This window comes from Centroberyx gerrardi, chromosome 23, assembly GCF_048128805.1.
Source record: "Centroberyx gerrardi isolate f3 chromosome 23, fCenGer3.hap1.cur.20231027, whole genome shotgun sequence".
In the NCBI taxonomy this organism is placed as follows: domain Eukaryota; kingdom Metazoa; phylum Chordata; class Actinopteri; order Beryciformes; family Berycidae; genus Centroberyx; species Centroberyx gerrardi.
Genome location: NC_136019.1, coordinates 13,296,526 through 13,310,955, shown reverse-complemented (window position 1 = coordinate 13,310,955; position 14,430 = coordinate 13,296,526). Strand labels below are relative to the sequence as shown.

The 14,430-nt window shown below is 44.4% G+C and overlaps 1 protein-coding gene across 4 annotated transcripts in view; it reads left to right on the top strand.

The window, feature by feature from the left end:
• The window catches only part of usp53a (ubiquitin specific peptidase 53a), a 37,263-nt gene that overhangs the window by 13,915 nt on the left and 8,918 nt on the right, over positions 1–14,430 (top strand). For 2 of the 4 annotated variants that reach the window (XM_078291798.1, XM_071895338.2), the window contains exons 6-13: positions 794–876; positions 1,166–1,250; positions 1,568–1,714; positions 4,245–4,394; positions 6,534–6,702; positions 8,533–8,679; positions 10,698–10,844; positions 13,251–14,043. In XM_078291798.1, coding sequence (XP_078147924.1) covers positions 794–876; positions 1,166–1,250; positions 1,568–1,714; positions 4,245–4,394; positions 6,534–6,702; positions 8,533–8,679; positions 10,698–10,844; positions 13,251–14,043 — 1,721 coding nt within the window. Of the gene's footprint in view, positions 1–793; positions 877–1,165; positions 1,251–1,567; positions 1,715–4,244; positions 4,395–6,533; positions 6,703–8,532; positions 8,722–10,697; positions 10,845–13,250; positions 14,044–14,430 lie in introns of all 4 variants that reach the window. The other 2 variants (XM_078291797.1, XM_078291796.1) reach the window with 1 other exon arrangement.

Genomic DNA, 14,430 nt, shown 5'->3' with positions numbered 1-14,430 from the left:
TGCGCACACACACAGACAGGCACATGGATCACTGTCTGAGACAGTAGCGATCCAATCCGTTATGTTTTGCGATTGGGTTACCCCACTGGAGTAGTGCGGGTGCTTCTGGTTGGATTCCCCAGAGCAGAGCAGAGCAGCAGCAGTACCAGATAAATCACAGACCATCTGCACATACATTCCAGCACAGCCACACGCCACCCTGCCCTATGGCCACGATGCCCATCACTGACACTATCCCTTAGTCCCACGCCGGTTCTACTATCTCTGTATCCAATAGATAACACAGCCTTTGGAGTAAATCCTTTGGAGGCTCAGTCAGTGGATTTTGTTCCACCCCGAGTTCAGAGCAACCAGTCCAACAAGGATTGTATTATCAAAGGCCCTGCGCGCTGCATTCGGATTGCCTTGGTCGATGAGAGATTGATAACATCAGAAATTAAGTTGGACACCTGGCTTGTCAATCACTGAAGTCACCGAGTTAAAGAATACTATAGAACCCACTGTTTGTAATTGATGACAAGGGAAGCTGCAAGACTCAGACCCTGCTATCACCAAGACTATTGCTGCTGCCACGTCTGATTTGCATCCCATCATCTCTCTCCTCAGTTTATACAAAACAAGCCCAGAGGGGTTCCTTTTACTGTGACTATCTCCGAACCCACCCTTTGCAAAATGACATGCTGACTTGATAATTAGTACTTGGCAGTGGCTATGCGGTGCCTCACTAACACCCATGTATCATGTTTTTTTGTGTTTGTCTCCCCCTCGGTCTCTCCCTCTCTCCCTTCTGCAGTCTGTGTGCCGTAGCTGTGGGGCATCCTCCGACCCCCTGCCATTTACAGAGCTGGTGCATTATGTCTCCACCACCGCCCTCTGGTAGGGCTCTCTGGTTTTGTTTTCACTGGCAATATGAAACTGACTTTACCTCCCCTTTATCATCTGTCCTGCTCTGTTTTTGCTTTTCACATCTCTTACTGCACATTCTGGAGCCGGCTACCACTTCACTTTTTAGCTGACATTTCACACACATCGGTTTTAACTCTGCACATGTCCCAACCCTCATTTGTCCCCATTTGTCTCAGTTTGTCTCCCTTCCTCTTCCTGGCTTGTTCTTTCCTGCACTTCTGCTGACAATGTGTCTCTCTCTGCATCTCTTCTTTCTCAGCCAACAGGTGTATCAGCGGAGAGACGATTCATTCGGGGAACTGCTACAAGCAGCAAGTACCATCGGGGACCTGCGTAACTGTCCAGTAAGTGGTTTTAAGATTGAAAGGCTTTGTTAAGAAGGCCAACACATTGATCTCACTCTCTCGAAGAGCTGTTTTACAGTAGTAATACAGTTTACAGCCTAACAAATACCTCATTGGCCAACAGAAGCCTTTCATCTGCAAAAAAAACAAGAAAATGCTGTTTTTTTCCTCTATAGATGCTAGATGCTCATATTTCTGTCTAGCTCAGTTTTGTTTGGTGTGGATGAGTGGCAGTGGGGCAATCTCAGCTGTAACCAAAATAAAGGGCACCATTGGGTAATATAGTCTCTTTCTGTGTCTCTGTCTTTCTTTTCCAGAGTAACTGTGGCCAGAGGATTAAGATCAGGCGGGTCCTCATGAACTCCCCAGAGATTGTTACCATAGGCTTCGTCTGGGACTCTGAGCAGTCAGACCTCACCGAGGATGTTATCCGCTCACTGGGGCCTCATCTCAGCCTCTCTGGGGTAAGCATGTTTATTCCAGCTCCACTATTACCAACAATTTATGTCCATCTTCCGTTGTGTAATTGAGTTTTTTTGTATGCCTTAAAAGCACTAAGAGATATTTTGTGGTTTGTGGAATTGTTTGGAATTGGTGCAGTTTTAACAACAACATGTCAAAGTTGGAAAGCCACAGGATATTTTGTATGAGATAAAAAAAAAAAAAAAAACATATTCAAAGACTCAATGATCTTGGCTTGTCACCCTGTTCACACAGCTAAGTCAAATAGTCCGATTTAAAGATTTAAGTTGCAAAAGCACTGCATGTACCAAAACAAAATATACTTAAAATTAGAACACTGTGCCCTTGTTTTCAGAAGAAGGGAATAAGCTCCACATGTCTATGCTGGGTTGGTCAAACTTCAGAAGCGTTGTCGAAACACTTCTTACCAGGCCTGGCTCCACTGGCTACTGTATTATTGGAATTTGTTCATTCACATGACGGCTTCACAACTGCCATTCGTTTTCCCGCCATGTTAGAGTCAGTTTATTTTGGTCTGATTGAGCATATGTGGGAAATAAAGTGGGGATTTATTCCTCTGTAAGTCGGGGCTGTTGCGTAAGCAGTCAACGCCCAATGCCCAGTTGGCCCGCGCTACTGATCAAAAAGCCCCTGCTGGCCTTGGTCAGCTTGTCAAGCCCCCACCACCCTCAAGCTGTGTGCGTGTGTGTGTGTGTGTGTGTGTGTGCACGTGTGTATGTGCGTGCCTGAGTGAACATGTGGGCTGAATAGATGTCATTGAGATAGGAAAAAAAGCATGTGTTTAAGACTGTGTTCATTGTCCTGTTTATATTCACACATGCTTGACCACAAGTACACATGTGAGCATGTGTTTCGAAACCTCAAATGTTAACACAGTGTGATGTTTGTGTGCTTTTTAACTGTGCAACACAACACTTGTTTTGCCAACTTCCCTGTCTCCTTTTCTCCCCATAAAATCATGTTTTCCCTTTAGATATATTTGGTGAGGTCAAACAGAATTGCATGAGTATAACAAAAAACAAAAATACAGCACATGACATGCTAAATATTCCTCAGCAGCTGGTTCACTTCGGTCCACCGTGTTGGAAGAGCTTCACAAAATAAACAAATAAAAAAAAAAATCAATCAGTCCAGTTCAAATCGGGGCACACACTCATATGCTCGACACATTATATAACTCCTCCATTGAAGTATTCAGACCCTTTATTTGACAGCTCCCTCTCGCGAGTTTCGAAAGCATTCCATCACAAGGATTAGTCTACCCCCTTCCCACTAGTGCGCCACAAAGGCCTTGATTCATTAGGGAACGTTTCATGTGACTTTATTGGGTGTTAAAGGAAGCCTCCCCCTGCTTTGGAATCTATTGTCTCAGACGAGGCGAGCGAGAGAGAGAACCGGCTGTGCAGGAAACTTGGGAGAAACAAGTGGCTGTTTCACAACCACTTCTTCCATTGGCCTGCTCAAAGCTGTGGGAGTTTGACTGCTTTTTTTTTTTTTCTTTTTTAGAAAGGCTGTTGTTGAAATTTAGGCATTTAGCTGACGCTCTCTTCAGAGTGATTTACAATGAGTCCATCAGTAGTAATAAGCGTTAGACTTGAGATTACCAACATTACAAGCAGCCAATAATAAGGTTTGCGGGGTGTCCTGGTGTCTCAGTGGTCTTAAGTGGCATACCATGTAGACGTGACATCCTGGGTTTGAATCTGTCCCAGGACCTTTGTCGCATGTCACCCCCCTCTCTCTACCCCAGCTGTTCCTGTCTCTCCATATTCAAATATAAGGCAAAAAATGGCCAAAAAATAATCTTAAAAAAGTAGATTTATATTTAGATTTAATAAGGTTTGCAAGGGTCAGGGTTATAGTGTCCTGGTAATATTCCTCTGACCATTGACTAATCATATAAGAGAGAATTACTTGGAAAGAAATAAAGTTAGAGCTTCGGAGAGAGGTAGAAGGAATTTTTTTGCAATTACAGTGAGCAGGGGAGAAGGGATATGATTTAGCAGGGAGAAGGTGACATGCGGTACTTCTTCAAAAGATGCATTTTTGAAAGGAAAGTGTTTTTTGAGAGATATTCCTTTTGCCTTGTGAACATGCATTCAATGTGCAGAGAACTCAGTTCAATGCCCAACTCCGCTCCGGTGCCATCATTCACAGGGTTTCTTCTAAGGTCAGTGGATACAGCGATTGGTGCACTGATGCAGCCAATATTATACCCACGTGGGAAGCAGAACAGTTGAAGACCGCTGCATATCATGGAGGCCCTCGCTAAGAATACTGTGGATCTCCATATCAAGTGCTGCTATGACAGCTCTGATTTAAACCGGCCCTTATTTGCACTGATTGTCAAATCAATGCTGGTTGATTCCCTCAGAGCTTAATCTATAAACAGATGGAGTAACTGATTCCAGTAGCTATCAACATCACTCACTGGCCTGCCCGCTTACTGGTGCAGCGTAGGTGCTGATGAGTAATCGGTGTATGTGTGTGTGTGTGTACACATGCATACAGCTCTTCTACAGGGTGACGGATGAACACGCCAAAAAGGGAGAGCTGCTGCTGGTTGGGATGATCTGCTACTCCAGCCGCCACTACTGTGCCTTCGCCTTCCACACCAAATCTTCCAAATGGGTCTTCTTTGACGACGCCACTGTGAAAGAGGTGAGGAAACGCACACCATTGACACAAAGATATGCATCACACAGATATCTATATAACATTATAAGAATACAATGAAGTGTCAAGTGGAAAACCTACAAGGATATACATGAATTTAGCAATTTTCTACACACACAAAGTGTTTGGTCGTCTTCTTAGATTGAGTTACTCTACAGATTAGCCGCAGCTCACATTTTAGAAACCTGACAGCGGAGCCTGAAGATCCCCTTTGTCCACGAAACCCAGCGCATAAAATGTGCTTATGCGTGTTGATAAAAGCCGCGCTGTTTTTACGAGCGACAGCAGAGAGTAGCACTGTTCAATCTCTTATCTCCAGCACCAGTCTCTTTATCGCCCCATAAGGACCCCATCGATTGCCCTTCATGAGCCCCAGGGTTGATGAGCCTTTATGGCACTGACGAGTCCGCCGCCGCCCCCCACCCCCCCCCCACCTTCCACTGCAATCCTCCCCCAATTCTGTCACTACGAAGTGCTGCAGTAGCGGTGTGGAAGTGCACTGGTGTGTCCACATGTCTGGTCTGTGAAGCTTTCCTTCTGATGACACATGGTTGTCTTTGGCTCTTCATTGGTTAAACTTGGGAATGCCTATTTGCAAGGTATAGGTGTTATGCTGCTGTGTGTGCGTGTTTGTATGTGTTATGTATGCTGATGGCCGTGTGTGTGTGTGTGTGTGTGTGTGTGTGTGTGTCTATACAGCTTTTAAATCCGTAGTTTTTTCTTTTCTTTTCTTAATTTGATGTGTTTTTTATGATCTGCGCATGTGAGCATGCCTTTTGTGCATCTCACATCCTCACCATTTTCCCTGGGACTGTGGTCCAGCGGCTGGCTGGCTCCGTGTCAATCCATCAGCAGCTTGTGCTGTGTGTGCAACCCCCCTACCCCCCACCCCCCCAACCCCCCGCCCCCCGACTGAGATGGAGGAGCTACAGTACTCAGCGCCTGCCAAGTCCATACCTGGATCGAAACTCGGCAGCATTTCCGTGACTCCCCAAGTCCCACCCCCCCTAAATGACTACCCTAGTGTATCCTTATCAGGGCTTATCCAGGGAGAACCACACACACACAAACAAGGCCTTAAAAATCCTTGATTACAAAATAAACGTATGTATAAAATGAATTACAAAATATTTATTCTAATTTTGACTTACTTTGACTAACTTTTGCTTCTTTTCCAGTATCCCAGGAGTATTAACCGTGGGATTCCCAACATGCAGTTATTTTTCTGCTTAATGGCAGGAGTTAGAAGCTGCTAAGCACTGTAATTATACTTGGCAATAACCTTAGCTTTGTTTATAGCGGTTCACATACAGAGACTATTTAGCACACTTGAGGAGTTTGTTCCTGTCTCACTTTTTGTTCCTGTCCCTTTTTACTCCCTCATCCACAATGTCATTTCCTTTTGCACTCTCTTGTTTTTTTCCATCTCCTCTGCATTCCTTGCTACATCCTCCCATTCACTTTTCTTTGCATGGGTCTCTACCTCGTCTCTCTACCCATCGCTCCTTCTCCTACCTTCTGCTTCCCCCGTCATTTGCTTAATTAAGGAGCACATGAGCATCTGTTAGCCTGCAGCCTGCCTTTGTGGCGAGACACGCACCTTGCCCAGCTTAGCTAATGTGATTGTGCGATTCTGCCTGTGTAATATTCACTCGAGATCCCAAACAAATTAGACTATGCACAATAGATGGAATTGCACCGAGGTTTTGTATTAAAGTTGACAATGAATTTTCTGAATGCTCCCTGAACATTTGTTGTCAGGTTAGGTTTCTGTTGTGTTGTGGCCTCCTGGTGATGCGAACAGGGTATTAGTGGAACATTTTCAATTCAGATATTAGTTGCAATACTTTATATTAGATTCCAGTTATAAACAATACGTTTTTGATACCTCTTTATTGAATGAAAACAGATTGAGTTATGAGAGAGCAAATTATTTTCTGTGTACCGTGTGTGCACGCCATGGTCCCTTGATTCTCTCAATAAAAATGCCCATGATCCAGTAAAATGCTTGAGATCCCATTATAAAATCTCTCTCTCTCTCTCTCTCTCTGTCTCTCTCTCGTGTAATGGTGTGTTTAAATATTGCATGTGCATTGACCACCTTGTCTCTGTCTTTTGCCATAGATTGGATCCAGGTGGAAAGATGTGGTCACCAAATGTATCAAGGGTCACTTCCAGCCTCTCCTCCTCTTTTACTCCAACCCCGATGGGAGTGCCATCACTGCAGATGATGTCTCGCGCCAAAACAGCAGCCAGTCCCACTACAAGACCCCTGTTAACGGAGAAGACCAAGGTATGATGCGTCACCCCAGCAGGGCCATTAGGCACCTAAGTACCTCAGCAACCCCCAGTGTCTCGTACCAGGTTTTCCTCTCAGTTCAGGCAACATTCTTGTTTCTATCACATTTGCTTAACATTTTTCACTATATGCCCAGTTTTACTTGAATGAGGCCCCCAATAAAGAATAGCTCAAGGGCTTTCATAATGAAAGTGAAAATCACCATCATAATTAGCATCAACTGCATCGTTATTATCTCAGCTCTGTTGGCAACATAGTCTCATTATGTCAGATAAGATTAAATGATGCCTTAGTGTCCTTATCTGGTGTTGACAACAACCAGCTCCTGTGAGATGTTGTTAGCTTGCTTTGTAGTGTGCCTGTTAAGCATTGTTTTTATTGTTTTTTCCTTGCATCTGCTATCCACAACCTTGTCCTAAGTAACCTATTTGATTATAACTTGAAATGTCATGCCATGCCATAACACACTCATTAGAATGAAAACAAGCCATGGCAGCCTTTTTGTGTCTAACACCGTCTGTGGACCATGTGAATACGCTCCTTATCATGTTCTTGATTTGTAGCCTTTTAGCTCCGAGCCTTGTATCTAAGATATAATGGCATCATTACAGAGAAGCAGGAGCGAAAGTGCTTTGTCAACCCTTTACAGTCTACAGAAAAGCCCATCCCCGCCCCTGTGGCTCGCCTGTGCCAATTCACCAGAACCACACAGCATTCATTATTCATCTTTCCCTTTTAATTCTTGCTTAATAAGGCGATGCTATATTTAACCAATAAAGTAAGTTCAGAGTTAGGTGTGGGTCGCGGATTGAGGAGGGAGAAAATAAGAGCTGTGAAGAGAGTTATTGTGATCCCAGCTGGGTGGATGTGACAACAGCGAGTTTAGCCAGAGCTGATACTTTGTCTGGTGTTTTGAACTCAAGTGGCTTGCCCTGAAATGCATGCCAAGCTGGATTCTCAGTCTGGAGTCTGAGTACAATGGTTGGCTGGTGAGGTCAAGCGTTATTCATCTATTTATTTATTTATTTTGTTTTGAACTGTTTGCCTTCGTACATCCAGCCGGAGTTTAGTGTTTGACTAGAAAAACAAATGTTGCCTTCTGTGTGGACAGGAATTCTGGAGAATATGGTGTTTTCATGTAGGATCATGTTTATCCTAGCTATATCTTTAAAAATTAATGCAGATTGTTGCAATACTGGTGGTCTCTTCAAATAGTGCTCTCACTCTTTAAGCACACAGCTTTCATTAACAGTAAAAAAAATAATTCCCATCATTTACTAATCACTTTAATTTGAAATCAGACTCAAAGACACCTCCTTTTCTCTCTACTCTGTGACGTATAAAATCCCAGTCCATATTAGTCGCCTCCGCTGGCAGCAATGAAAATTTGTTGATGACAACAGCTGAACATCTCTGCTGTGTGGATTAAAAAGCTCTGGATTTGTTTGGTTGGGGAGGTTTTTATCCCCTTTTAAAGATCCTCCTCTAACTCTCCATGCTGGCCCTGCCCCAGGTCCAAGCTGTGGCAGCCGCTCACTGCCCATCAGAGCCGGCAGGGCGCTGGACCAAACTGGATCATCCTCCAAAACCAAGAAGAACATTATGTGTGGATTTTTTTTACTGGAATTTTGTTTGTTTCTTAGTTTTAAGTGAAGTGTATTTAATAGCTCTATTGTCAGCTTTTTTGTGTCGTCAGTGTTTTTTGGCAACTTTTTTGTGACTTTAATAATTAGGTCTATCGTGTTTCTCTTTGCTGGAAAAAAAAAAAAGGATTTACCTAGAAAATTCAAAATCTCTCTGTGTTCCCTCTTTGCTGCTACTCAGGCTCTGAGTCTCCACTTCCGGTACCCAAGAAGCTGGACCTCACCAGGGAGAACCTGAGCGCTCTGCTGGGCCAAGGCTCTTTCAAACAGAAGGCCCCTTCAACCTTCAGCCGGGGCAGCGGTCAGACCAGCGGGGGACGGGGACCAGGTACGAGACAGGAGTGGAGGAGAAGCGGAAAGAATGGATATGGTGAGAGTGCAATGGGAGAAAAGTGGGAGAGAGATGCGCAACCCGAAATGTGGTGGAACGCACTGCAAAAATCTCCATTTTAACAAATCTGGTTTTGAGTTTTGAAAACATCTGTCAGTGGGGTGAGATAATTTCACTTGTTTTCAGTGCTAATTAAAAGAAGACTTTCCTTGACAATATTTTGAAAAGAGTAGAATGATCTGCCTTTTTTCATGATACTGTCACTTGTTCAAAGAAAATTCTTGCAACAGACAAACTCCATTGCTAACAAGTGGAATTATCCCACTCCATTAGCTCTTTCACTCTCTCAAGAAAACCTGATTTTAAGACTCTACTAAATGACTTGTTAATATTTTTGCAGTGCATGAGGTGAAACCAGGAGGCAAAAATCTCACCCCAGTGGCAGATTGTTTGAGAGTGTTTTTGCAGTGCAGTGAGCGAGAGAAGGAAACATGCAAAGTGGCAAAGTCTAGCCTTGAAAGAGCGTGTAATTTATAAATATTTGGGTTCACAGAGAAAGGCGACAAGCGAGGATGGAGCACAGCAACCAGGGGAAGAGATAATTAAATGTCTTTCCTGTAAAACTAAATCTGGCCATGTTAGTAATACAGAGGGGATTAGGGGCATTTGTTAACGAGGCAGGTCAGACAGAGCTACCGCTTGTGCACATACATACTGATGTAGGGAGGGAGAGGAGTGCGTATTGAGATATGTAGAGAGATATGGCAAGATAAGTAAGTGGCCTTACTGGAAAGACAGAAGGAGAGAAAGCAACAAACTACATTCAGGGAGAGAGAAGGAATGTGCAGTAATGAAAACAAGGTCAAGATCAAGGAGAGGTGCTAAGGACAAATGGTGAAATTGCAACACATTTGGTATTATTTCACATTCCAGTGTTATTATATGGCTTTATGGAGTTGTGTGTGTCCTTGTGATCTTGATCTCTTGGTCGTTGTTACTCTTGAGTTTCAAGCTAGTAGCTTAACCTGTGGTGGTAGTGGTATTGGGGAGGAGGAGGAGGGAGGGGGTGCAAGCAGTAGAGAAAAATGTCACCAGTTGCTCAGAGCTTTTAGAAGTAGCAAAGTCAAACTAGAGAGCTCTGGACAGAAAAAGCTTCATAATGCGTTTGGTGGGGGGAACAGATGAATTGTGATCCTCATACATACCAAGTGGCTGTATGTTACGAAATCTATTTGTTCGTCATTGATTTCAGTTTTAAGTCTGGAAATCGATAATAAATAAATGTTGGAATGCACATACTTTCCACCAGTTTTGGTGCAGCAGAGAATATAAAATATTCTCATATTTCTTGATATAGGAAATACCTACAAGGACATTATTTCAGTCCGTGTTCAAATCTCAGACAGCTGACAGAAATTAGCTCTTCTTTTTCAGTGCCACAGCAAGTCGTTGTGCTTCAAAGTGAATTTTTCGGCACAGAGATAGGGCCGAGTGTAGAGCCGTGGCTTCTGCATGGCCGTGGTTCTGCCTTGCTGCCTTTCCCCTCACGCAGCAGAAGACATGGCGTATGCATCAGCACATCGATCTGCCGTAAAGTTTCCCCCCCGTCTACACACTCAGCAACTGCCCAATGCCTTGGGGGGGCGGGGGGCCAAGAGGTGGAGAATGTTGGCAAGGAAAGAGAGGAGGAGGGTATAGTGACCATACACATCTATCTATCTATCTATAGATCTAGATGAAGATCATATTTCCTGTTTGAGTCTGCAGGTTGAAAAAAAATAACTACTGCCTAGAGAGGGTTAACCTTTAACTCTTGCTCATCACTTCCAGCTTGGCTTATAAGACCCATGTGTGTACATCTACTCCCCTTTGAAGCTCATCAAACAGCTGTTTTGTGTGTGTTTGGCTTGCATTAATTGCATACTCAGCGCTGATGGTGACTCCTTTGTCCCTCATTGGGAAGAAGATGTGTTAAATGGTTGATGATAATATCTTATTCCTCTTCTGTTTTGTAGTGAAGATTGGCACCAGTGATCCCAAGAATCGCCTCAGGGAGATTTCCAGAGAAGTTGCCCAGAGAGCAGGAGAGGTCCGGGGGATGCATCCACCCAGAAGAGAGCCTGACAGGAGCGGCCAGCGGAGGCCGGAGTCACGCTACAGAGGTTGGTCGTCCTTAGCAATCCACCAAATAATATCAGTTTTTTCATTTTAAATGGAGCTGTCACCATACAAGCAGATATACAGTGTGTGTATCTATTCATGTGGACAAATGAATAACACGCATACAGCAGAGTGAGAGAGAACAAAGGACAGCACTGTTCCCGGCTGACTGTATATAAACACGGTGACAGACACATAGGGCACCAGAAGAGATGAGTCACATAAACATACGCATGAGAATTGCCAGGCTTGATGAAACAAAAGGCTATCCTTCCACTCCACTATCCCTTATGTAACCCTCGGTTTGGGAGCAATGTGTCAGAAAGGGGATTAAGTGCTGACGTCTGTTCAAGCCTGCCTTCATCCCTCTCGCTCATATTCAGAGCCACTGGTTCCCCCTCTGTGGTCTGCATGAGCGTTCACAAACAAACAGGCAAAACCAAATAGTGATATACAGTATGTGATTCAATATGAGGGTGGATTTAATTGTACTTGTTACTGGCAAAATTCAGAGAAAGCTACCAAAAGCTCCTGCCAGCAAGATGGTCAACATCTTCATTTGTCTCATCTCTCCTACTCTCATCTCAACAACTGATGAGTTTGTGTGGTGTTTCTAATCAGGCGGCTGATTGGTCCTCTCCTTTAATGCTTACACCAGCGCTCTCAATTAAGTATCTGTGAAGGGATTATAGAACACAATTCTAACACACTCCCAAATCCACCAAGTAAACAGCAGCAGCAAGCCTCTGTTAGCACCAGGCTCACGTCCCATTATGATTGAATGCAGTCGGCTAAAGGCGGCTAGCGTCATTGCTGTGATGGATGGCGAGGCTGGAGGTGACACTACAGTTAATGTAAGTAGTATAAATCTACCCCAGCACTGCTCGTGCCCAGGCTAGCACTTTGCTAAAAAGCCTACTCCAGAAAAACTCGAACCACTCAAAGAGGAAAAAACTTTACCACTCGGTTCAGACTGTGGGATTTGAGGGGTTGACCCTAGGGTATTTCTAAATGATGTCTTACTGTATTGATTTAGACATGTTACCGTTCTCCCAAAATGAACCTCAGCTTCATTTACGCATTCACATCATTGAGCTGGCAGCAGAAACTCTTAAAACACAATCACACCATACACACTGCCAAAGGCCTGGACAGTAATGTTTCAAGTGATTTAACTCTGTCACACAGTCAGCAAAATACAACGAAATAGGAACTCCATCTCTTGTGACGTTACTTCCAAGGGCCGGCAGTATTGTATCCTATTATTTTCACTTGGCGCACCTGAGACCATGACCCTGCAACAGATCACATGCACCTGTCATTCATATGTTGACATCCATACAGAGCACATAACGTGTGATTCACACACTGTCAGAAAATACTGTTGGACACAACTATGAAAGGGCATAGAATGGATGAGCCTTGAAAATAAAATTAGAACATGCACAATAAATGTTTTGCATTCATGTGGGAAGGATAATTTTCAGCACTAGAGCTTCTTATCCCCTAGTTAACACCATTCTGTCTATTGTACAAATTTTTTGTACAGCATGCACAGTTTTCCTCACAGCTGCTGAGGTCCTAGTGATTTTCACACAAAATGATTCCAACCATTATTAATAAAATGGTAACCATGAGCCATCTTGGTGATTTCACCTCATTTTCAGAATTACAACAAGCTTATGCAAACCTGTTACAAGGAAAGACATTTTTTTCTGCTGTTCAAAGATCATCTCCATTTTGCAGTGTCATGCAGAAGATGATTTAGGGAGTGTGTGCCTGAAGTGTGCACATATGCATTTGCAAACACAAATGCACACATATATACACACGTAAATGCACCACACATACACCAAAGTACCACCTTTTATCATCAATACCTTCATGGATGTCAGCACATGAGCTGGCTTCCCTCCATGTACGCACCATGGAGGAAAATGGACTCCTGGTGTCTATTATTTACACCTTCCTCTCGTCTGCAGACATCACCGCAGTAAATGTCAGTAACCCCGTTGTCGCCATGCCCTTCCCTCACTTTCTGCCCCTCCTGCTGTTATCTTTAGCAAGGCTTTGTGTCTTGGGTCAAGGTGTTGGTGAAAGTCAATTTTTGTTCTTGGCAACCTGACACACGGCACTGTCGTTTGGCATCGGGAGCAGCAAGAGAGATGTGACGCCAGCCAACATGCAGTGTCAGAATCAGCATTGTTTTGCAGAAAGTGGCTTTCCTTGTTACAGGATTGGTTATTTTGACCAATAAAAGTTTCCCCTTGTTTACGAAAAGTGTAATTTTAACATTTAATTTAAACAAGAAAGAGTTATATTCTTGAATCAGTGACCTGAAGCATCTGTTGACAATATGGTGTGCTGTTGGTTAAAGCGCTCATGAAACTTCTTTCCCTCACACTCAGATCCAAGTCAAGAGAGGACCTACTCCCGCTCCGCCTCCCCTCCAGAGAACGGCTTCAAGCAGTACATGGAGACTCGCCTTTACAGCAGCCAGGGTAAAGGTCCCACTCGGACTGAGCGAACGCCCCACCTGGGCGGTCGGTCCTCCCATGAACCCACTCGCTCTCACTCAAGGGTGCAAGTGCTACCCGCCGTGCCCAGCGGCGGCGGTGGCCACCACAGCCGGAGACTGGACCAGGTCTCTAATGGATATGATACGGACAGCAGCCAAGATTCACGGGAGCGTCCTGGAAGCGGAGGGAACAGCCGTGGCAGCAGGCCTAGTCGACCATGGAAGCCCATGCGGGAAGCGCTAAATGTGGACAGTGTGATAAGTGGCATCGGTGGTGGTAATTCGGTAAGTCAGGAGCGAAGGCAGCACAGCCCCCGGAGAAGGCCCAGTAGTCAGTCACCCTCCCGAGAACGAGAGCAGGACAGAGACTTCACATGGGGAGGCAGAGAAGAGCGCAAACCCAAGAGCCTAATGACTATCTACGAGGACGAGCAGAGGCACGAAACCGGCGGCAGCCGGAGCTCGCTGGATTCAGATGGCCGGGGCGGCTACAGCGACAAGGATAGGTCAAAGGGCTCGGCCACCCTTAAAGTCCGCAATGACAACTGGAAGATCCAGCGAACGGAATCTGGATACGAAAGCAGCGACAGGCTCAGCAATGGCTCAGCAAACCTGGACTCACCTGTGGTGGAGAACCTCTCCTCCAAAGAGCTGAGGCCCATACCTGAGCTGCATCTGACGAGGTACAATGCATGATCACGCTTGAGTTTTATCTTTTTAATCAGCCTACATACAGTAATATTCTTCAATAATATATTACTTAAAGTCCCCATGAAATGAACTCCCATTACTTTTACTTCCTGGAAAACACAGTATCTTTGGTGATGACCTCATCCTGCACTAGTAGGCGTAAATGTAAGTTTCTAACCAATAAAACCATCTGATTTTTGAACAATCCTGCCCCTCCGCACCACTCCCATCAAATGAAATCGCCTTTCTCTCTCTACTCTATAGTATTGTACAGCAAATTTAATAGCTAACACTACAACTTACTCTTTATAAATCATGTTTGCTGAGTGACACCACTAGCTTGTCAAAATGCTTCTCTGTCATCCCATGCCCCACTCGTG